Here is a 22,863-nt window from a genome sequence, read left to right on the forward strand (position 1 = left end):
ATAAAGCAGCTTCAGTCCTTATTTTCTATTTCAAAACGATCTTGTCTACGCATGCAAGTGGGTAACCCTATGTACCCAATGACCCACTCTAGTTTATAATTTTTTTCGACTAGATCCAGATCAAGGAAATGACTAGCAATGGAGTAGCATTTTTTGTCCAGAAGAGTGGGTTTTGGGTCTACCCAAAAACCTTTAAACTTGCATCCCTAGTCTTGTCCGATAATCTAAGAGACAAAAAAAAAAAAGTAAGAACGTCTAGGGAAATAGCATTCAGCAACTTCTGTTTCAGAAAAGAGGAACGGCAGTGATTTACACATATAGGTTTGGTCGATGCCTAATCGGGGCATGCAGTGAACATTGTGATAACTAGATCCCCTTGGTTACATTTTAAGCACTAGGCGTTCCAAATAATATATTCTGCCTATACTGATGAGAACTGCTGCGCTTAGATGGTTAGATTAGATTATTCACAGCTTGTGCAACGATCTTACGGATCAGCTAGCATAAACAAACGTTAGAATCTCCATTCGCGATCAACTCACCACTGAGAAGAACTTGTTAGAGTAAGAGCACATTACCAACGTTTTGTGCAAATTTAAAAGAAATTGCTGCATACACACTACTACAAAACCAATTTTCCGAGACACCTAGGATTGTTTTCTACAGACGGTTCGTAGGAAGAACTGCTTGAGAAAGTGGCTGCGGCCCCGTGCGACCGAGGACTGCCTGTGAAAAGTAATTTTCACAGGCGGTTCCTTACGTGGACCGCCTGTGGAAATTGATCTCATTTGCACTTGCGGTCCACTTAAGGAACTGCCTGTAGAAATATGTTTTCACAGGCGGTTTCTTAAGTCGACCGCTTGTGCAAATACTCCATAAATACTGCTTCTTCTCGGCCAGCTCCATTCAGACAGACTTACTGTTCGAAACAGTAAGCATTTACTGTGGCGGCCGATTTGGAAAATAGGGGGGAAGGTTTTGTTTTTGATTTCCTTGGAGGAGCCAAATAAGGTATGTATATCTCATCCTAGCTTGCATTTTTTTGAAGTTTAGATTTAGATTTAAGGCTAAATTAGAGTTTTAATGTGATCTAGAGATGCTCATGGTTCTTGCCATTTTGATCATCAAATTAGCTCAAATTTGTTGCAATATTGATTTAATTGTGTAGATTCACATGATTCTAGTATTATATTTTAAAAATGTAGGTAGAATGTGATGTTTAACCTTAGGAGGTTTCATCATGAATGGGGATGTTTTCTCTAGATCTAGATCTAGAGGAGAGGGAGAGGGAGAGGGAGAGAGAGAGAGTAATGAATTCACATTATTTTGAGTCATAAATTTACGTTAATGTAGATTCAATTGCGTAGACATATTATAATCATAATTAGCCCGTATTTTCCTTTTAAAAATAATCTTTTTAATTCTGATTTTCAAATTAATTATTTAATTAATTAATGTATCTAATTTTGTGGTTGAAGTTAAAGATAGACAGAGCATGGATGTATGATGCGTCAAGATATGGAGAAATATACATCAAAGGACTCTCTGTTTTTATTGAAGCCGTAGAGAAGGACGTTTTAACTAAGGAGACAAAGGAAATATACTGTCCATGTTTTGACTGCAAGAACCAAAAATTGTGGGACAAATCAAGTATAATCAAATCGCACTTGATCTTGAGAGATTTTGTTGAGGATTACAAATGTTGGTCCAATCACGGCGAACAACGTACAAGCAAACCAAACCAGGACATCGGTGCTGATCAAGTAGATGGTGATGATGAGGGAGCAGTCGAAGGCGACACTGATGTTATGATGGATGATGAAGCCGATTTTGATCTGGATGATGATGCTGACTTTGATCTGGAGGAAATGCTGCGCCACACAGAACCGCATGTTTTAAGGGACACGAGAGGTTTAGATAATTTCGAGGCGTTAAAAAAGGCATTGAAGGAACTTTTGTATGAGGAATCGAAGGGCTGTGATAAGGAGTTTACGGTGTTGCATTCAGTGCTTGAACTTCTAAGGTTGAAGGCCAGCAATGGATGGTCCGACAAGAGTTTCTCGGATCTGTTGAGTCTCTTGGCAAACATGCTTCCGAAGCCTAACTCCTTGCCCACCACCACTTATCTGGCAAAGAAGCTTATCTGCCCATTGTCATTAGATGTGCAAAAAATACACGTGTGTCCGAACCACTGTATCCTCTACCGTAAAGAGTATGAAGCCTTGGATAGATGTCCAGTGTGCAATGCGAGTCGGTACAAGAGGAATGATGATTGTGAGGATGAAGATGCTTCCGCCAACACGAAGAAGAAGAAAAGTAATGCTGATCGTGACGAAGAAGACACTTCTTCCAACGAGGAGAAGAAGAGAAGAAGTCCTGCGATGGTGATGTGGTACCTACCAGTGATACCCCGCTTGCAGCGCCTGTACTCGAACCCTAGGGACTCTGAACTGATGCGTTGGCATTTCGATAAGCGCAAGAAGGATGGAACTAAGCTTCGACACCCCGCTGATGCTAGGCAATGGAGAAAGTTCGATGCCATATATCCAGAGTTCGCTGAAGAACCAAAGAATGTAAGGTTCGCGTTGAGTACCTACGGAATGAATCCTTTCGGTGACATGAGCACCTCACATAGCACTTGGCCAGTGGTCCTGGCCATCTACAACCTTCCTCCATGGCTATGCATGAAGCGGAAGTACCTTATGCTGTCCATTCTTATCCAAGGACCGAAACAACTAGGCAACGATATAGATGTGTTTCTGGAACCATTGATGGAAGATGTGGAGAAACTGTGGAACGAGGGGGTCCGGGTGTGGGATGAATTCCGACGACAGTACTTCACGCTGAAAGCAATGATTTTCGTTACCATCAATGATTATCCCGCACTTTTTAACCTATCGGGACAGGTTAAAGGGAAGCAAGGATGTGCAGTGTGCTTGGATGAAACCGCATCTGTGTACCTTCCGTACTCACAGAAGGTAGTGTACACGCGACACCGACGGTTCTTACTCAGAACTCACAGATACCGCAATATGAAGAATCATTTTGACAACACGGTTGAGGAAGATACTGGCCCGAAACCTCGCAGTGGGGCACGAGTGTTTGAAATGGTCAGTAGCATCAAGGTTGTTTTTGGGAAGCCGCCGAAGGGTAAAAAGAGGAAGAAAAGTGAGACGCCGACCAGCATGCTGTGGAAGAAGATGCCAATTTTTTTTTAAGTATTTGCCCTACTGGAAGGACTTGGACGTCCGTCACAGCATCGATGTCATGCACGTTGAGAAGAATGTGTGTGATAGCATCATTAGCCTCTTACTGGACATACCAGGCAAGACAAAGGATGGAATCAAGTCACGTAAGGACTTGGTGCATTTTGAAATTAGCCCAAAGCTACACCCTGGAGACAGACCAAATGGGAAATATTATCTTTCGCCGGCTAGCTACTCTCTGACACTTGAGGCGAAAAAGGCACTGTGCAAGTGCTTATGTGGGGTGAGAGTCCCGACTGACTACTCATCCAACATTAAGAACCTAGTCTCGATGAAAGATTTGAAGCTAATCGGCATGAAGTCTCACGATTGTCATGTGATGATGACGCAGATGCTCCCTATTGCAATAAGGGGTATCAAGCCAAGATACCTAAAGGTGGTCATCACACTGTTGTGTCACTTCTTCAACGCAATTGCTCAGAAGGTGATCGATGCTGAAAAACTGGGTACTCTACATAGTTCGTTGGTAGAGACTTTGTGCCAACTTGAGATGTGCTTCCCTCCATCCTTTTTTGATATCATGGTACACCTCTTGGTTCACATCGTGAATGAGATAATTGCGCTGGGCCCTGTATTCTTACATCAGATGTATGCGTTTGAGTGGTACATGGGCATTCTGAAGGGCAATGTACGGAATCGTGCTCACCCAGAGGGTTCCATGATCGAGGGCTACAGTATCAAGGAAGTCGTTGAGTGTTGCATCGATTACATAAAAGATTCTAATCCCATTGGTGTACCTGTATCTTGACATGAGGGGAGGTTGTCTGGGAGAGGGACCAAAGGAAAGAAAAGATTCATCGATCATGATTACAAAGCAGTGGAAGAAGCACATTTCACCATATTGCAGCAGATCCAGTTAGTGGCGCCGTACGTCGAGCAACACCTAAATGAGCTCTACACAAAAAATCAAGGCCGCACGTATGATTGGATCTTGAAAGAGCACAAGCGTCGCTTCACCACATGGTTCAAGAACCAAAACCTTCCGGACGGTGAATCTCTAGATAAAAAAATGTGAAAATGTTGGCTTGTAGCCCATCAAGTTTAGTTACGTCATGGCAAGCGTATGACATTAATGGGTACACGTTTTATACCAAAGCAAAAGACAAGAAGAGCACGACCCAAAACAGCGGCGTTCGAACAGAAGCGTATGACACAACAGGGGAAAAGGTCACCTACTATGGGTTCGTAGAAGAAATCTGGGAACTCGACTATGGAGTGAATCTGCAGATCCCCGTCTTTCGGTGCAAATGGGTCAAACACCCAAATGGCGTGACGGTGGACAACTACGGCTTCACAATTGTCGACCTCAGCATTGTAGGCCACAAAGATGACCCGTGGGTACTCGCTGATCATGTCGCACAAGTTTTCTATATAATCGCCCCCGTGAATGAAAAGAAGCACGTAGTTGTTGCCGGAAAACAAAGAATTGTCGGAGTCGAGAATGTGGAGGATGCAGAAGAATACAATCAGTTCGATGACGTGCCGCCTTTTGGAGATCCAGAAAAGATCAAACTTGTAGAAGCAACCCTCAATAGATCTGTGATGCCGTACATGCGTCTGGATGGTGTAGGGAAAATAGTTCAAGGCAAATAGTGCAATGTTATGCGAATTATTTTTCAATGTGATAGAACCCTGAAATTTGTATACAATTAGGATAAGCTTTAATTTGTATTAAGGACTTGTATGCATTTAAGATGCTTTAGTATGTAATAGAATATTTAAGATGCTTTAATATGTAATAGAATATTTAAGATGCTTTAATATGTATTAGAATAGTATTTCCCAAACAAGGAAAAAAATATTCCACAGGTTTCCACAGGCAGTTGACTTAAGGAACCGCCTGTGGAAATGGATTTTCACAGGCGGTTCCCCTAAGGAACCGCCTGTGAAAATGATTTCCACAGGCGGTTCCTTAAGCCAACCGCCTGTCGAAATTGTTTCTATTTATATAACCGCGCGCGGCCCCAAAAACCCTAGTGCTTTCACAAAACATCAACCGTGCCGTCAGGCTATCCATCCGTCCGCCTCCCGCGCTCTCCCTTTGCGCCGAGTGTGACCGCGCCGAGGAGCCGCTGCCGTCGCCGAGTTCGACAGCGCCAAGGAGGACTCGCCGCCGAGTTCGACAACGCCGAGGAGGACCCGCCGCTGCCGCCGAGTTCGACAGCGCCGAGGAGGAGCCGCGCCGCCGAGGTCGACAACGCCGAGGAGGAGCCGCCGCCGCCGGTGAGTAGTTCCATATCCCCCTCCCGGCCGAGCCGTCGTAGTCGGTTCTCTGGCCGGCCGTGTGTCCCCCCCCCCCCCTTCTTTGTGATGCCGGCCATTGTGCCGTGGTGCAGTGCCGCCGGTGAGTAGCTCCGTTTCCCCCTCTCGGCCGAGCCGTTGTAGTCGGTTCTCCGTCCGGCCGTGTGTCCCCCCCCCCCCCCCCCTTCTCTGTGATGCCGACCATCGTGCCATAGTTTTAGAACCTAACATGTGAGAACTCACTATTGTAATGATACCAAGCCTCTCCAGCTTTCGAACATCATCCATCACCTCAAAATTGCATTGCAAGCCAAACTCTTCCTGGATCAACTCTTCGCATTGCAAGTCAAGATCCTAGCACATTGGGGAAACATGAATATTTAGTTTGCATTTTCTCTTGCATAAGAACACATACAGAAACAGAATATAGCTTAATGAAAGAACAAAATATACATCATTGGTAGCCTTTCCATTTTCCATCAAAATATAGTAGGCTATTATGACCTCCTTGACCTGAACATCAGAAACCACAAAGATGAAAGTAAATTGTTAGCTCAGCTTTGAATTCCCATGTCTGAACTAAATACTTTCTTTTATTGATTCTGAATAAAACACGAGTAGACCTACTTCCTGCTGAATCACATCATCGCAGAGGTGCAGGAGAGTGCCTTTCCCACTATCTAGTTGTTTGTCATACATTGATTGAGTGATTAGGTTTTGATAGGTTGCCATGTTCTGTTGAAACCTGCATTAAGTGTAACTAATTTAACAGACTGCCAACACGACCATTAACAATAATAAAGTAGCATCTTAATGAAGTTTGTGCATTTTGTGAATGCATTCTGGATCGAGTCTAAAAGGTCAAAAACACAAAAACTCTCTAACTTTTCTTTTATCTGCATAAAACATTGCTGATAGAATAAGTTATAAAAAAAATAGTTCGGCTGAGACACTCACGAGAAATAGATCTTGGCACAATATCCTGCCAGAGCAGAGAGGATGGCAATCACAACCCAGAAATCAGCTTTAGGTATTTCCAGTGAACTGATGAGTGTAACCTAGGCGATTTGACAAAATTAAATCAGCAGGTGAAGATCTGAAGAACCACAACAGAATCAAAAGAAACCTATTCCGCTCCACTTACAAGTCCGATAACAACAGAAACAATAAATTGAACCCAATCCATTGGTGTGAGGCTTGGGTTTTTCTTCTCAGGCTGCAATAGAATAGCTCTTCAGCATAATTCCAGTTCAAGAAATAAGTATGGCTGTGAAATTTTTCTTTAGAAAAAGGACACTTACTAACCAGAACCAACTCCATATCTGCCATTGGAATATTTTTGAAGTGTTTTACATGGATTGCTCTATCATTCTGGCCCTTGGGACTTTTCCTCCTTAAGTAATATATATATACACCATCAGAAATCAGTTCACATATAATTTAATGCAATGAGCCGTATCACAACCAAGACTACAAAATTGCCTCCAACCTCAAATAGTCAAATTCATTTTATAACTTTTACCTGTACAAGACAATCACTTCTTCAAAAGTAGGCTCTTGAATTGCGACCTTGCCAATTAAGTTCTGCAAGCTGCAATGCATGGAGAAAAATGTGAGAGGCAGAGGCCTAAGAGCATGCTAGAAACGGATTAGATTGCATAACTAAACAGGTTAAGAAGAGAACAAAAACCTTAATTCCATTGTTTCAAGTCGTATACGTTCAACATATAGCTCCTTCTCCTCTACATCACCAGTTAGATCATCATTTTTCTTGGAATCTATCTTTGTCCTACCGATTTTCTTTCTTGCGAAGAGCTTTTGTAGTTTGAAATTCCAGAATGGAAAATTGGTGAACCTATGGATGAGCAAGATAAAATGCACAGAGCATTACATGTGCAGCGGATAGATACTCCATTTTGCATTTTCTTGTGTTCTATGATACTCCATTTTGCATTTTACACTACTACTAAATTCCCCTTTTTTTTCATACTAGCATACTTGTTAGCTTTTTCTAGGCAACAATAATCCAGCGGTCGATTAAGTACTATAGGGCAGAAGAGGACAGTAACCCCTAAGAAACCAGAAGCAAGCAGGATGTCGGATGTTGCAATAGAGGCCTCCCCGGCACAGAGGACGCTCGCAATAGAGGCCTCCCCGGCACAGAGGTCGGATAGGGACCCAAGCCCTCACCAGCCGTCCTCCTCTGACAGCAGCAAAAGCTCAGGCTCGTATCACAGCCCGAGCCCTGTTCCGTGTGATCGGGAGATCCGCCGTCCCGGAAAGTGACAACGAGTACGATCCCGTCGAAGATGTATTTAGTTGAGTCAATGCATTTTATACTTCTTAAATAGAGGAATATCTTCTGTTGATGTCAACTCTCCTTTTTTTTTCTCTCTAGAGGGTGAGGGTGCAAAGATCTTCACGTCGATCATCTGCGCCACAACCCACCGCTACATCTGTGCCCGAAACTTCGGGTCCCTCTGGGCCGACGCTGAAACGAAGAAGGGGCGAGCGTAGTAGAAACAAGTTGCCGTCCGGCACTTATACAATAACACAGGTCGGTGTTGAAGGGGAGCCTATTGCACCTCGTGAGGCCTGTGCCAAATTCCGCAACGGTTGCGGATTCCTTGTCAAGGAGTACGTCCCAATCACTGTAACTGATTGGCGATTGGTGTCGGATGAGACGAAGGAGTTTCTATGGGCAACATTGCAGAGAACCATCTGATTCCCCTCGGGAACAGAGGAAGCAGCCAAACAGAATGCATTGAAAACTATGGGAAAAAGCTTCCGGGGTTGGAAGAGTGAGCTCAACAAGGAATTCGTGAAGAAGAATCTAGTACCCTTTAATAAATACGGAAAGATTACACCAGAGCAATGGGCAGAGTTTGTTAGGCAGAAGACCACACCAGATGCCATCAAACTGGCTGAATCGTTCAAGCAACTTGCGAAGAAGAATAAGCACCACCATCACCTGGGCACATCTGGGTACGCCCCCAAAATTCCTGAGTGGAGGAGGCAAGAAGAAGAGGCTGCTCGGGCTGGGAAACCCAACCCTTTAGAAAATTGTGACGAGCGAAGCAGGAACTGGGTCTACGTTCGGTCACAACGAACCGAGTCTGGGGACTTAGCCTTCAATAGCCCTGAGACCATGGAGGTGACCCAGACCATCCAAGGGCTTCCTAAGAAAGGGTCTCTAGAGCCCGACAGGGAGAATGACCTACTTACCAAGGCCCTAGGGAACAAAGAACACCCGGGTCGCACTCGAGGCATCGGATCAAAAGTGGGCTGGAAGCATGGGTTCCCAAACGATGCGGGCCAGTACAAGACACGTAATAGATATAAGAAGACCCTAGAGGAACAGATACAAGAACAGGTTAAGGTTGAATTCATGAAGATGTGGAATGAAAAGGAGAAGGAAAGGGCGGCATTAATGCTGATAGAGCAACCAACCAGCCCAGGATTTCGGAGCAGCGTCGGGTCCACACATTTTGATAGCCAGAGATATCATGTGGATGAAATCAAAGAGGCTACCCCTTGCATTCTTCATGTTCCGGTCGGCAAGGGAGACTTCACTGTCGAGGCTGCCACTGGCCAAGCCATTCCAGGCCGTGTGTTTCACAGTCAAGATATTCCGGCCGGTTACGCCAAGGTACAAGTGGACTCGGTGCAACTGATTTTCAGGAAGTACAAGCTTGAAATCAGCACACCTGAGGGTATTGAGATTCTCGATGAGGCTGTTGGAAACTTCATTTTGTGGCCCAGACGGGATATCATATTGAGCTGTCAGAAGTCACAATTGCCAGCGTCACGCCTGTCCCAGTGCCTAGCATCTCTGCCTCAGGCACCGCTGCCCCAGAGCCAACCCACTCCGCCTCAGGCACCTCAGCCCCAGAGCCAACCCACTCCGCCTCAGGCACCTCAGCCCCCGCGCCAACCCTCTCTGCCTCAGGCACCATCTCCCCCGCGCCCGGTATCTCCGCCGCAGGCAACTTCGCATCGTGCTTCACCGTCTACAACTCAGGCACCTCCGCCTCCAACATCTCTGACTCCGGCGTCTCCACCTCCGACACATCCATCACCTGAGCATCGGAGAGTTCCTACAATGATTACCCCATATGAGAAGATTGATCTACCTGATCCGATGAAGAGGTGGCTTCAGTCCTCGTCAAAACCAAAGGCATCATCCGCTCAGGAATCTCCAGCGAAGGGCAATCTCACAAAAGAGATCGTCAAAGCATTAAGTACCTCACAGATAGATTTCGTGCCTACACTGGATGTTCCCAAAACATATGAGCATGGCAAGCCATTTCTGCCATCATTTCAACTCCAGGAAGGTCCGTGGGAGATGAGGAAATTCCATGAATGGTACATGAGGGCATGTCGTGCGGGCCTCTCCATAATCACTGCTTCTGTCCCCGCTATTGTTTATCTAAGCAGAGACAACTACCTCATGTTGGATTTCAAGGACATGCACGCTTTGTTCCGCCTCGACAAACTTGACGTCAATCTCATAAGCGTGTGGTGTCTGTAAGTGCCAACAATCTACCTCTACGTTCATATATGTACTAATATATGTTATAGAAGCTAATGACTATTGATTTGTTTTGTAGGATGCAATTTAACGATGCGGATAAGTTAAAGAGGCATGTTGGATTCATTGATCCGCAACGAATTTCCCAGCCAAACATGATCGTGAACATAAGGACTGATGACCCTAGGATTAAGGGGAAGAGTAAAAAGGATAAAGCACGGGTCATAAAAGAAGCAACCAAAACAAAAAGGCTCGAAATGTCAACCTACATAGGAAGGGCTATGCTAGAAATGCAGGACATGGACTGCATCTTCGCTCCCTACAATTTTAAGTAAGTGTGATACGTTATGAATCTAACATAAGTGTTCAACTTAGTTGATCAATCAAGAATCTAACAGAAGTATTCATGTAGCGATCACTATATTTGTATAATGCTGATGCCGAAGTCGAGCAGACTCGTGGTCCTTGACTCTACCGATTTCCAACAAAAATCCTACCAAGATTTCATTGACGTTATACAGAGGTAAAGGAAATCCCCCATACTTAAAAGTCTTATACATTATTTATGAATTGATAATTACTTGTTGGTATTCGAATAGGGCCTACAAGTGGTACGTAACGAAAGGTGGGATACACGATACGGACAAGCCGGATGCGATGACGGTCTGTACACATTTTCCGGTACTAACACAACTTCTAATTCTTGTATCCCACTATTAATGATGAAGAGTTTTATTGAACTAACGAATACGTTGTGTTTTTTTTAAGTGCCACAAGAAAGGTTTCAATACCATTCTTTGTGGATACTATGTTTGCGAATTTCTTAGGATAAACGGGAGGTACATAATGAACCCTGAGGACGTAAGTCATCATTGCGCCTGCACATTCTTATTTGGTTATGTTTCCGTTGTCAGTAGTGTTTTAACTCTTTTAGTGTGTTTTCAAACCAGGAAAGGATGATCCAATATGCCAACTAAGCTCTCACCGATAAAGAAATCCAAAACGTCCAACGTGACATGTGCCGGTTTATTATGCACGAAGTCATCCACAAGAACGGTAGATTCTTTGATCGCGAAGGTGAATTAGCTAGCCATCCGAGACTTTGTGTGTGGGACAGCTACTCTTAGCTATATAGGCTTGTGATGTTGTAAATATTATTTTGTAAATATTGTTGTACTTATGTTAAATGTTGAAATATGTGATCTTATTCATATTGTTATTGAAACTGTGTGAAATCTGGATGGAATAAAATATATTCTAATTATTATTTTTTGAAATAAATACATACCACAGGTGGTTCTCATACGGAACCGCCTGTGGAAATCTTTATATCACAGGCGGCAGCTAATGTGGACCGCCTATGGAAATCGATTTCCATAGGTGGTTCGTTAAGACAACCGCCTGTGGAAATCGATTTCCACAGGAGGTTGACATTACAGGCGGTTGACATTAGGAACCGCCTGTGGAAATTGATTTCCACAGGCGGTCACTTTTGCGCCTGTGGAAATCGTTGATTTTCACAGGCCTTCTGTCGCAGGCGAGTGCGCCAAACGCCTGTGAAAAGGCGTTTCCACCCGCCTGTACAGTATCGTTCTGTACTAGTGACATTTGAACCTACGTAGGATGCCCTCCCTCTTTTTGATGCACTGCTTCGGCAGTGAAGGTGGATAATTGGAACCTACATGACCATGCACTACCACACATAGTTAAAGTAGACGGAGTACCTCAGATGGTTACCTAAGATCTGTCACCGACTAAGTATGCACATATTACAGTTGTTAGGTAAGAAGTGTCTGTCACATGGTCGTCTGTATGGGCATATGTTAGTTCCTACAGATAGGTTTTCTTAAAAGTCGTCCGTAAATATGACGTGGATGGTATTTTATGAAAACCGTGCGCATCTCGCTGATGTACATAGACGGTTTTTTTATGAAAATCATCTGTGTCTGTAGAGCAAATATTTTATAAATTTCCAAATGACATCACATGAAGAAAAATTTTATATAAAAATTGTAGCTCTCTACGAGATCTACACCTTCACAATTTATAACATTTTTATTTGAAGTCATTTAGATGCCCGAATAATTATATAATTTTTTGTACAACAAGGGTCAAAAAGAAAAAATATCATATTACTATCAACAATGATGTAAAGGTGAGATGTTAACTAAACTATGCACGAGTCCGGAGGTTGTAGGTTCGATGCCCACAAACAACGTGGCATGCAAAACGATTTTTTTTTATTTTTCCTACATCCAAAATCCAATTTTTGGAAAATAATATCATAGATGGTTTCTCAACAAAAATCGCGTGTGACACTTAATGCACACAGACAGTTTTTTTAGCAAAATTCATATGTGTAGCTATGTTATAGACATAATTTTACCCGTCTGTGACAAGCTCGATATTACAAACACTTCTACAGAGATGGAACCCAAACCCGTTTCTGATAAGGTTTAACATATGTTTGTGATAAACTATTATGAGGTAGTGATCATTTTCATATAGGACAAATACAGTGTACAACAAGTTCAGAGAAGTGTATTTCATACTTCATATACATATTATCTATGTTTGGAACATTGTATTTTATTGATTTCTCTGTACACAATCACATTTTGTGACATTCCATACTACTTTTTTAATCAAAATATTTAATGCTGAGTTCATTGAAGATTCTGTTTGATGTGTCTAATTGTTGGATGTAAAGATACATTTCCCCTATGATAGTAAGTTGAAAAAGAGTTATTTTGCAACAAATAAAAAGCGGATCATAGAAGCACATTTCTTAACATAGCAACGCATACAAGCATTGCTGGCTATCCGTTGCTAACTTGTAACTCATTTTGGCACTAGTTACAAATGCATATATATGTGTTCCAATAGACCCTTGCAACACTACCTTTCGTAACGCATACTAAATGCATTGGTTTAGACCCTACCAATGCTTATTTAGGCCTTCAGCAATGTGTGCCACTAAAGGGGTATTTTTCTTGTAGATTTCTATGTGAGGTGAGATGGTTAGGTGAGCTGCACGGAGTGGAGAGGTCATGGATTCGAGTACTAGGAGCCACACGCGTGTGTATTTCACACAAAAAATCACATGACTTGTGGCTCGTGTGACTTGTGCGGTAGCTTCCCAGATGATTTTTTGCAGGTTTTAGCGTTGAAATGCAGTTTTTTGCTGAAATGATATCATAGTCGGTTGAAGGATATATATAAAACAATTGTGATAATCATTTCCACAATTGAGTCAGGAACCAAATGTGATAGTAGCCAATTTTTACAGTCATATGATTACAGTCGGTTCGAAAACTAATTGTACAAATCAGTATGAACTGACTGAGATTGCCCTTTTTGTGGTAGTGTGTCTCTGTTGCATCATCTGTGGGGAGAGCAAGTGATTGAAAAGGTTGGTATATTTGATGCAAGGATCTAATATGTTTGGGAGATGTGTCACTACAATATTGTGCATACACTATTCATTATGAACTAGTCTTGCTTATATGTTTCACAACAATTACACTACATGATGTGGGAAATTGCGTTGTTCCCCTCCCCTCTTGCAACTAGGGTGAGGCTATCCATTGCCTGATTTAGTGAAGAGGAACATTTCCTATTTTCCATGATGAGAGGAGAAGCAAAATATTTAGGATATAGACTAATACATTGAGAACAGGGGAGAGAGAGAGAGAGAGAGAGAGAGAGAGAGAGAGAGTTGAAAGAACTTATTAGTGTGGATTGAATTAAATGAGTGGGAGGTTAAAGGTTACATGGTCATAAACACCCAACCAATGCCTGAGAACACAAGGTGAGAAGTGCCCTTGTGTTGATGATGATGAGTGATTGATGGGAATGTTGATTTGGAACTTTTGGGTTGCATAGCATGTTTTAATTGTGTTTGATTATGTTTATGGCTAATCGGAGGTGGTGATGGAGTGTGAATTGAGGATGACGGAGAAACATGTTTCTGGCTCATGATGTGTAGGTGTACGGATGCGACATGGCGGTCAATAGCAAGGCAGTGAAGGGCAAGTGGTGGCTTGGCACCGACGGACTGTCCGAGGCCGGGTGAAGTCATGGACGATTCACATCGCTCACATAGAGGGTGCAAGAAGACATGGTGTGAAGAGAAGGTGATGAAGAGAGCGTTGACCAAGTCAAGGCAAGAAGACGATGGCAAGTCAAGAGGTGGCCCGGTGGCGGGAGCATAAAGACTTGAAGGCAATCAAAGGTCATGGCGGAGGTCAGACATGCGTCGACATCGAGGAGCTTGCATAGAGGCTACATGAGCAAAGAGTAGTCATACTTAGAGAAGCGTGCAAGACGTATTTCTAGTTTCTCCTCAAACTCGGGGTTGGAGTTAGAGGACACATGGCGCCATGGCAAAGCTTGCATGGAGACGAAGCAAAATCGTGAAGGCGCCGGGTCCTTCCGATGGATAACAAAAAACTTGGACCATTTTGTCCCTTGAGGGTGTGTATCCAATATTAGACTAAAGGGGCAGTTTGGGAATTTTAACAATAAGGGAGATGGTTGGTTCCAAACCACCTCTCTAAGTCTATTTTCCATTTTGCTAATTGCTAGGCTTGGTTAGGGCTTCAAGAGAGAGAGAGAGAGAGAGAGAGAGAGAGAGAGAGATATTTTGGTTAATTGCTCTAGACTTGATCTCATCAAGAGTGGAAGGATGATGTGCGACTTCCAAGCCATATATTCATGAATCTTGATAGATCTTAATTCATCCTCTCAGTTGTTTAGCTAATTCATGGTGCTTTTGTCTCCATCCTAGTCTCTTGTTCTTGAAGCTTTGGTTGATTTATCATTCTTTGCTTTTGGCTGCGATTTCGGGTGGAATTATTGGGGAAATCAATGCTAGGATGTGTGATAACATATCTAGGGTGATCCCCGAACCAATCCATAGCACAAGCATCACCGATTTGAACTTCCCCAAAAAATCCCCTCATTCCTAGGTTTTCAAATAGATGGAGAAAAAATAATCTTTTTGGATGGATCGTTGAGCTATTGATTCACCACGTCCATGTGTGTCTCGAGTTCAAATTTCATGAAATTTGGAGTTCGTTTGGTCGGATTTCGAGTTTTGTAGCTTGTAGGCCGGAGAGGTTGAAGAAGCTGTTTTTTTGTCCTATTCCAGGACTCCAACCGCCAAGATCTGAGGTTAGACCACCGGGAACGTCCAAAGTGTTCCTGTGTGGTTTGGGCAAAGTTCAGTGGTCAAATCGCCTCGATTCGTGGTCAAACCATCAGAACAGGTTAAAAATCTTAGTTTCTTGCTCTCTACTGGTTTGTCGGGAGTCAGATTGCTAGATTCACGGTCTGACCATCATACCCCATGGTCTGCCTGAGATAGGTCTGGTCTGACCACTAGGATTACTTAGAACTAAATTCCTCTCTGTCCGCACACAGTCTGACTGCCACTTACCTCAGTCTGACCACCAGCCACACAAAACTCAGTAAACCTAGTTTAGATGATTCTAGTCCAATTGTTTTACTCTGAATTCCTTATCTCATCGGAACTTTCGATGTTCACTGTGAGCGTAGTTTTGTGATATTTCCATTGTGTTTTGTGTTGCGCTTTGTTGCGATTCGTTCTTGAGGTGTGTTGGTTGCGAATAGGACATATGCTTGTTCTTGTTGAAGATGTCTCCTATAGGACCGAGAATGACGACTAGAAGAGGGGGTGAATGGGCACCTCATAAATTTCTTTGATGGCTTTCTCCTATTTTGGTCACCTAACACACCTCAAAACTAAGTGAAAGCAAAAATCGGAGAGAAACTAGTTGCTACATAAATCTCCAAGCATGGCTCTCATGGGTGTAAATGAACTCTAGGTTCCATTGGCACATATCTCACGAGTCATCGCCACAGAAAGATAGCAACTTGAAGAAAGAAACATTTGCTTTAAAGAAAGATACATTTTCTCTAAAGAAAAGATCACCAGAAGAAGAAGTTCTCCAAGTTGATGATATAGAGGCAAGGAAATTCAAGACCCTCTAGCAATAAGAAAAATAACTTTCCAAGGTGGGAAAAACTCAGCTCATCAACCAAAATGAAAATCCCAACCAAAAAGGAAACACTCGCAACAAAGTAAGGGAGCCAATATAGAGAAACTAGAATAAGATGAACATAAGCATTAGAGGTAACATGCATTTCATTTCTGCAAAGGTCAACCCTCTTTTTGGCAGATTATAAGGTATTTTTCTCACAAAAAGCTCTCACCTATTACAAAGGCTAAGCTCTCCTCTGTCATTTCATCTAAAACCCTAGCATACAAACTCAAGTGGCTAGCTCAACCTCTGACATAGCCCTACCCCTCAATTTATAGACCTAGGGAGGTAGCTTAGCCCTTATGCTTCCTTGTTCCCAAAACACCCCTCTTTCAATGGCTTCTTACCTACCGCTGGGACATTTTTGTCTATTTTTTGCTCTATCCATCGAATGGTCATGGCTTTTTTATGACTTAGCTTTGCCTCAACACAAGCTTCGCGTTGATGCCACGTGCACTTCATCCTTCCATGGTTTTGAGGCCAAACCGTGAAACCGCCTTGCATGCTTCTCAAAGCGTTACTCATCGCCACTTGCTTATGTCTTAAGCTAGAGATCCAATGTGGAAGCGTGTACTCCGTCTTGCGATCTTAACTGCTAGCAAGTCTCTCCCGCTCCCAATCCCTTGGGCCGCCTCATCACTTACACTAGCATCCTATTCACTTAACTTTGTCAACATGTCGTCACCTTCTCATGCTTTGCTTGATCTCCATATGCACATCTAGGACCACCCTTGACTCCACCTGGCCTCCATCGTCGTCTAGCACCAAGCACCCTACATGGCCCCGATCATCCTACCATCAATAGCTAAGGTGCATTCATTACCTGCACATCATGAGACAAGCACACAGATATTTCCGAACCATCTCCAGTTAGTTCCAAATCGAAATCCTCAACTTAAGATACATCATAGAAAAATTGTGAACGCCGGATGATCCGGTGTGCACGGCTTCTGAGTGCTAGACCATCTGACGTGTACTTCTTCTCTGGACCCGCCATCTTGCAACCCCTTTGTAAGAAATGCTCCAGCGAGTATAAGTCCACCAGAGCCAGTTTGCAACCTCTCTGCAAGAAATGCTCCAACGTTCACTTCACGTAGGACCATCCAGTGTACACTTCAATCTTAGCCTCTAGGATGAAATACTTTGGTGTGTACATTTGCCCATCGCTGGACCATCCACCATGTACATTCTTTCCAGAACTCATTTTGCAATCTGTCTACAAGAAATAGTCTATTGTCCCCTTCACTTCATCGCTAGATCATCTGCCATGTACTTTGATTTTTGCTTCTGAGTTGAAATGCTCCAGCGTGAATTCTTCCTGAGCACTGGATCATCCGGCATGTACAAATTGCCCACCGCCGGACCATTCGACATATGCAATTTTTCTGGACTCAAAGACAAAAATATCACTCCATTTTCTCCGCATGTTTGGTGAGTCATGATCATAATTGCAGTACATAACCATGCTCATGTAATGCCAAAACAAACCAAACCAAAAACATTATCAATCACTCATCACAAATAAAACAGGGCACATTTCAACTTGGTTTTTCAACCTCCCCCTTGATGAGTGTATTGACAACCTTCAAAGCATAAAGATTTTGGTTTGAAAAAAAAATAAATTAGAGAAGCTCATCCAAGTGACCAAAAGCTATGGAAAGAGCAAGAAGGATCACTTGCATAAGAAAGATCGCAAAAACTTGAAGAGAGGCAAAAAAAAGTAGAAATTCCCCCTCGAAGAATACGCAAGTTTCGTTATGCAAGATTCTATTTTGATTGAGCAAGATTGTACATCTTTTCTCCCCAAAAGCTTAGTTCATATTTTCTTCCCCTTTGGCAATGCAAATATCAAGGATAAAGCATCATGCAATGCATGAACATGCAATCCTAATGAGCTTTCACAAATATATCACAAAGCATTTGCAAGAGCTAGAAACATCAAAGAGCTATGGAGAGTAGAATGAGGACCTCACAATTGCACAAAGGCTCAAAGAGATACATTGTCATAATAACATGAAGCTACACAAGCGAATCTTGAAGAATTGTTAGCGTATTTAGTTTCACATAGTCGAATCATGTTAAAAATGACCACCACATAAGTATTCACTCGTGCCGAGGTAATACAAGAATTAAGAACTAGAAAATTTTAATCTCAAACTAGGTAAACAAGCATTCATGACAGTAAACTTTGCAAACGCTCACATATAAAACCAAGACTTAGTTACGTCAAATGATTAAAATAAAATTGATCATTTAGGCATATTTCTTTGTAATTGATTTTATCTTCAAGTTGACTTTAGCAACCACATGTTTACTTCTTTGGCAAACCACATGAAGCATCAAGACAACCGTATTAGATCATTTTTTAGCGCAAGAAACTTGATTGCTTAATATAATTCAAATTGCATAAATTATCAAGCTTTCACTAGATCAAGTCAAGTAGTGTCTTTGTGACACAAGGAACACATGTTCCACTAAGGTTCTATCACGAGCTAAACATTTGACAAAAATATAATATATAGTGTAATGTTCCCCAATCCATTATCTTGAAAGAAGTCTAAAGCAAGATATTCATCAAATTAGCCTTAACACAAACATTGACTAAGCTAAAGCAATTATGAACATGGTGATCGAGAATGTAATATTTCATAGTCTATATGATTCAAAAAATTATTAGACTTTATCTTTAAGAAAGCTAGGTTGGTTAAAATGTTTCATGTCAAAGTATCAAGAGAAGCCTAAGATTAAAAGCTTGCTCCGCACAACTACTCAACTCAATCCAAATTCAAGACTAGCAACTAAAAATGCTAAAGACATACAAGTCAAAGCTCAGATACTATGATTATCTTACAAGATGATATGCAATGCAAATGCAACAAAAGCAAGATAGAGAATATACAAAGATAACTCCCCCTCACATAATGCCATAGGGATGGCACACTCCAAACTCTCCCCTTAAATAGGCAAATCTTGTTGCATCTAGAGGCATAGTGAAGATATGAGCAAGTTGGTGATGGGTATCTATGTATCTTAAATCAATATCTCTCTTATCATTGTGGTCTCGTAAAAAGTGGAATCTCACATCTATGTGTTTTGTTCTGGAGTGCTGAACTAGGTTATTGGCTAAGCTTATGGCAATAGTGTTATCACACATAAGTGACACACTCTTGAAGTCTAACATAATATCTCTCAAGATAGAAATCATCCATAAAATCTAAGAACAACAACTAGCGGTAGTAACATATTCAGCTTCAGCAATTGACTGCACAATACTAGAATGTTTGCGAGAAGACCAATCAACAAGGGAGGTACCCAAGAAATGACAAGTACCAGAGGTACTCTTCCTATCAATTCTACAACTAGCAAAATCTGCATCCGAAAAAATACGAAAAGAGAGAAGAAGATGCAGAAAACCAAAGACCATACTCAAGGGTGGGTTTGAGATACCTCAATATTCGCTTCACTGCTCGATGGCGAGAAGTCCTTAGTGACGCTTGGAAGCAGACACATAAGGAGACGACTAAGTGTATGTCGGGTCTTGTCGTCATCAGGTATAGGAGGGAGCCAATCATGCTCCTATACTCCCATTGATCTACCGCCTCGCCATCTTCATCCAGATCAAGCACTGTCGAGGTAGCCATCGATGTTGCTAAGGGCTTCGCATCGCTTATGTCGAGCTTCTTCAGCAGATCCTTGTTGTACTTCACCTGGTGGACAAATGTATATTACTTGCCTTACTTGATTTGAAGCCCAAAGAAGAAGTTGAGCTTGCCCATCATCGACATCTCGAATTTCCTACTCATAGTTTCTGCAAACTTGATCACAAGAGCATGAGAGGAACCACCAAATATGATATCATCCTCGTATATCTGAACTAGTAGTAAATCATTGCCATGCCTAATGGTAAACAATGTTTTATCAACAGACCCCTTCTCATACCCATGCTCCAGCAAGAAGGAATTAAGCCTATCATACCAAGCCCTAGGCGCCTACTTAAGCCCATATAAAGCCTTCTGAAGCTTGTATACTCTATGTAGGTATTTAGGGTGCTTGAAACCAAGGGTTGCTTGACATAGACCTTTTCCTCAATGAAACTATTTAAGAAAGTATTTTTGACATCCATTTGGTACAACTTGAAACCTTGGGATACCGCGAATACAAGGAGGATCCAAATGGCTTCAAGTCTAGCTACTAGTGCAAAAATCTCTTCAAAGTATATCCCCTCTATTTGAGTGAAACCTTGAGCTACAAGTCTAGCCTTTTCTCTTCAGACACATCTTCCCCCTATTTGTTTTTTAAAATTTATTTGGTACCTATGGTGTGAACATTTGGGGGTGGCTCTACAAGAACCCAAACTTTGTTTCTCTCAAAATTTTCTAATTCTTCATATATGGCATTGACCCAATTTGAATTAGAAAGAGCGTGTCCAACTTCATGGGGCCCAAAAGAGGCAACAAATACAGAATCCATAAAATGAGCATGTTAAGCAAATTTGGATTTTATTACCCTCGAAACAAGGTCACCGATCATCAGCTGTGGGGGATGTCCCCAATGAATGTGCTGATGTGCCTCACACTGTGAGACAATCTCCCCCTCAAACGCAGCTGGTGCAGACTCGAAAGCAACTGAAGTGAAAGTAGAGGCTATAGGACTCTCTACTAGTGTAGAAGAAGTAGGAGCTAGCTCTAAAGTAGGTGTAATAGTAGGAAGTAGTGGATCATTCTCATCATCACCGAGAGCTGAAAGGTCGCCATCTACGAAGAGGCTTTTGCTCATCTCTTGATCATCTGCAAACTCAAGAACAAGGCTAGCACAAGAGGTTGATTCATCAAAGGTTACATCATAGGACTCCATGGTGTTAGTGTCAAGATTATAAACCCTATAAAATGAACATGAAGAGAATACCCAAAGAAAATCCCATCGGTGGAGCGCGACTCAAATTTGTTAAGATTGTCACGCTTTAGGATAAAGCGACAACAACCAAAGACTCTCAAGTGAGAAACCTTTGGCTTCCTCCCAAAGCGCAACTTATAAAAAGTCACATTCAAAATAGAGTGCAAGAAAATCCAATTGCAAATATAGCAAACTGTTCTAACAGCCTCTACCCAAACTTTCTATGAGTCATATGCTCATCAAAGATTGTCCTAGCCATCTCCACCAAAGTCCAATTCTTCTTTTCAACCACTCCATTCTGCTGAGGAACACGTAGGGTAGAAATTGATGCTCAATGCCATGTACAAGACAAAAAGCATTAAAGAAATAGTCCTTAAACTCGGTGCCATTATCACTGTTGCTTTTAATGCACTAGGGAGTTCATTGAAAAATCTCAAAGCTAAGCTCCAAAAATGAGACAACACTTCATCCTGTCTCACAAGAAAGAACACGCAAGAGTAGAGAGAGTAGTTATCAACAATGACAAGTACATACCACTTCCCACCCACCAAACAAATCCGAAAATGACCAACAGTGTCCATATAGAGAAGTTCTCATGGTTATTCAGTCATCACCAGATTGACTAGTGGGTGAGAGGTGGAACCATCTTGTTATGCCGACAAGGAGCACAAATAAGGTTCTTCTCAAATATGAGCTTGATCAATTCTCGGATCAAGCCTTAGGCACTCAAACGAGTGAGCAAATCAAAACTCATGTGCCCTAGTCTACTATGCCACATCCAAAGCTCAAAAGAGGGTTGAACAATCAAACATCAAGAAGAACCAAAAAACTTAGAAAAATTGGCTCCAAACACTCTCCCAATTCTAGAAATCCGACATATCAAAGTGCCCGAGGAATCAAGAATTCGAGAAGCATTGTGCTTGAAACACACTTCCATGTCCTCATCCAAGAATTGAGATACAGAAAGAACATTGTATCCCAAATGCTCCACCAAAGCCACATCCTTGAGAGTGAAACTCTCACTCACTCTTACCATACCTTTGGTCTTCACTCTACCTTTCATGTTATCCCGAAAGTGATGTACTGGTGTTGCTTCATTGCAATGAGACTGAAGAACCATGATGCATTTCTAGTCATATGGCGCGAACAACCAGAGTCGATGAGCCGCTTGTTCTCTAGGCCTCCGCCTGCCACCTACATATGAGAAGAGTAGTAGGTGGATGGCTCAGTACTGGAGTTAAACAGAAACCTCTTGGGAATCTAGTATTGGGTCGTCCACCCTGAAGTAGTAAAAGTAGGTGCATGCAAATCAGATAAAAGAATCATTAACATTGGCTGGGCCATCTTTCCAATACTGGTGCGCTGAGGGTAAGTACAACGATGGGAAAAACATGGTCCACCAAAGCATCTAACACATGAACCAAAACCATATGAATCATGGTAAGATCCATGTCTGGCACCACCTCTAGGAGGAAACTAAAAAGCACCAGAACCTAATAAGTAAGAGCGAGAAAAAGGCTCATGTACATCAAAAGAGGGGTGCTACATGTCCCAAGTACTCTACTCCCACTCACACCGCTCATCCCTCGTACGGTGAAAGCAAAACCCAACTAAGTGACCCTCTTTCTTGTAGTAGGTGCAATGGTCTCTCAGGTACTTAACTGCCAGTCACTCGAGAATCTCTCATAGGAGCTTTCATCTTAGGCTATGAAGCTCTCTTGGGTTGTAGTGTGGGTTTTTTCTTTATGGATTGTGGTGTGACATCGATCTTAGCTTTCTCAGCATCAAGGGTAGTAGGTGTGGTGAAAACAGTCTTACTCTTTACATTGTAAGGTACCCTCTCAAAGCCCAAACCCAAAGCTAACCC

General features: G+C 42.4%; 1 protein-coding gene across 1 annotated transcript; it reads right to left on the reverse strand.

Annotated features, from left to right (window-relative positions):
- Positions 1-206: 206 nt before the first annotated feature.
- Positions 207-20,957, reverse strand: LOC133892223 (uncharacterized). The gene is made up of 10 exons (XM_062332924.1): positions 20,680-20,957; positions 7,198-7,362; positions 7,030-7,098; positions 6,813-6,900; positions 6,652-6,723; positions 6,465-6,565; positions 6,135-6,252; positions 5,961-6,020; positions 5,751-5,861; positions 207-224 (listed from the first exon to the last, which is right to left on the reverse strand). The coding sequence occupies exons 1-10, from the start codon at positions 20,955-20,957 to the stop codon at positions 207-209; spliced, it is 1,080 nt and encodes a 359-aa protein (XP_062188908.1).
- Positions 20,958-22,863: the final 1,906 nt, after the last annotated feature.

This window comes from Phragmites australis, chromosome 15 (assembly GCF_958298935.1).
Source record: "Phragmites australis chromosome 15, lpPhrAust1.1, whole genome shotgun sequence".
NCBI lineage: Eukaryota > Viridiplantae > Streptophyta > Magnoliopsida > Poales > Poaceae > Phragmites > Phragmites australis.

Coding starts and splice junctions, on each gene's coding strand:
- LOC133892223 (XM_062332924.1), bottom strand. CDS start 20,957: ATGGAGTCCTATGATGTAACCTTTGATGAATCAACCTCTTGTGCTAGC. Junction 7,099..7,197: donor CTTGAAACAATGGAATTAAG/GTTTTTGTTCTC, acceptor CATGCATTGCAG/CTTGCAGAACTTAATTGGCA. Junction 6,724..6,812: donor CAGATATGGAGTTGGTTCTG/GTTAGTAAGTGT, acceptor ATTCTATTGCAG/CCTGAGAAGAAAAACCCAAG.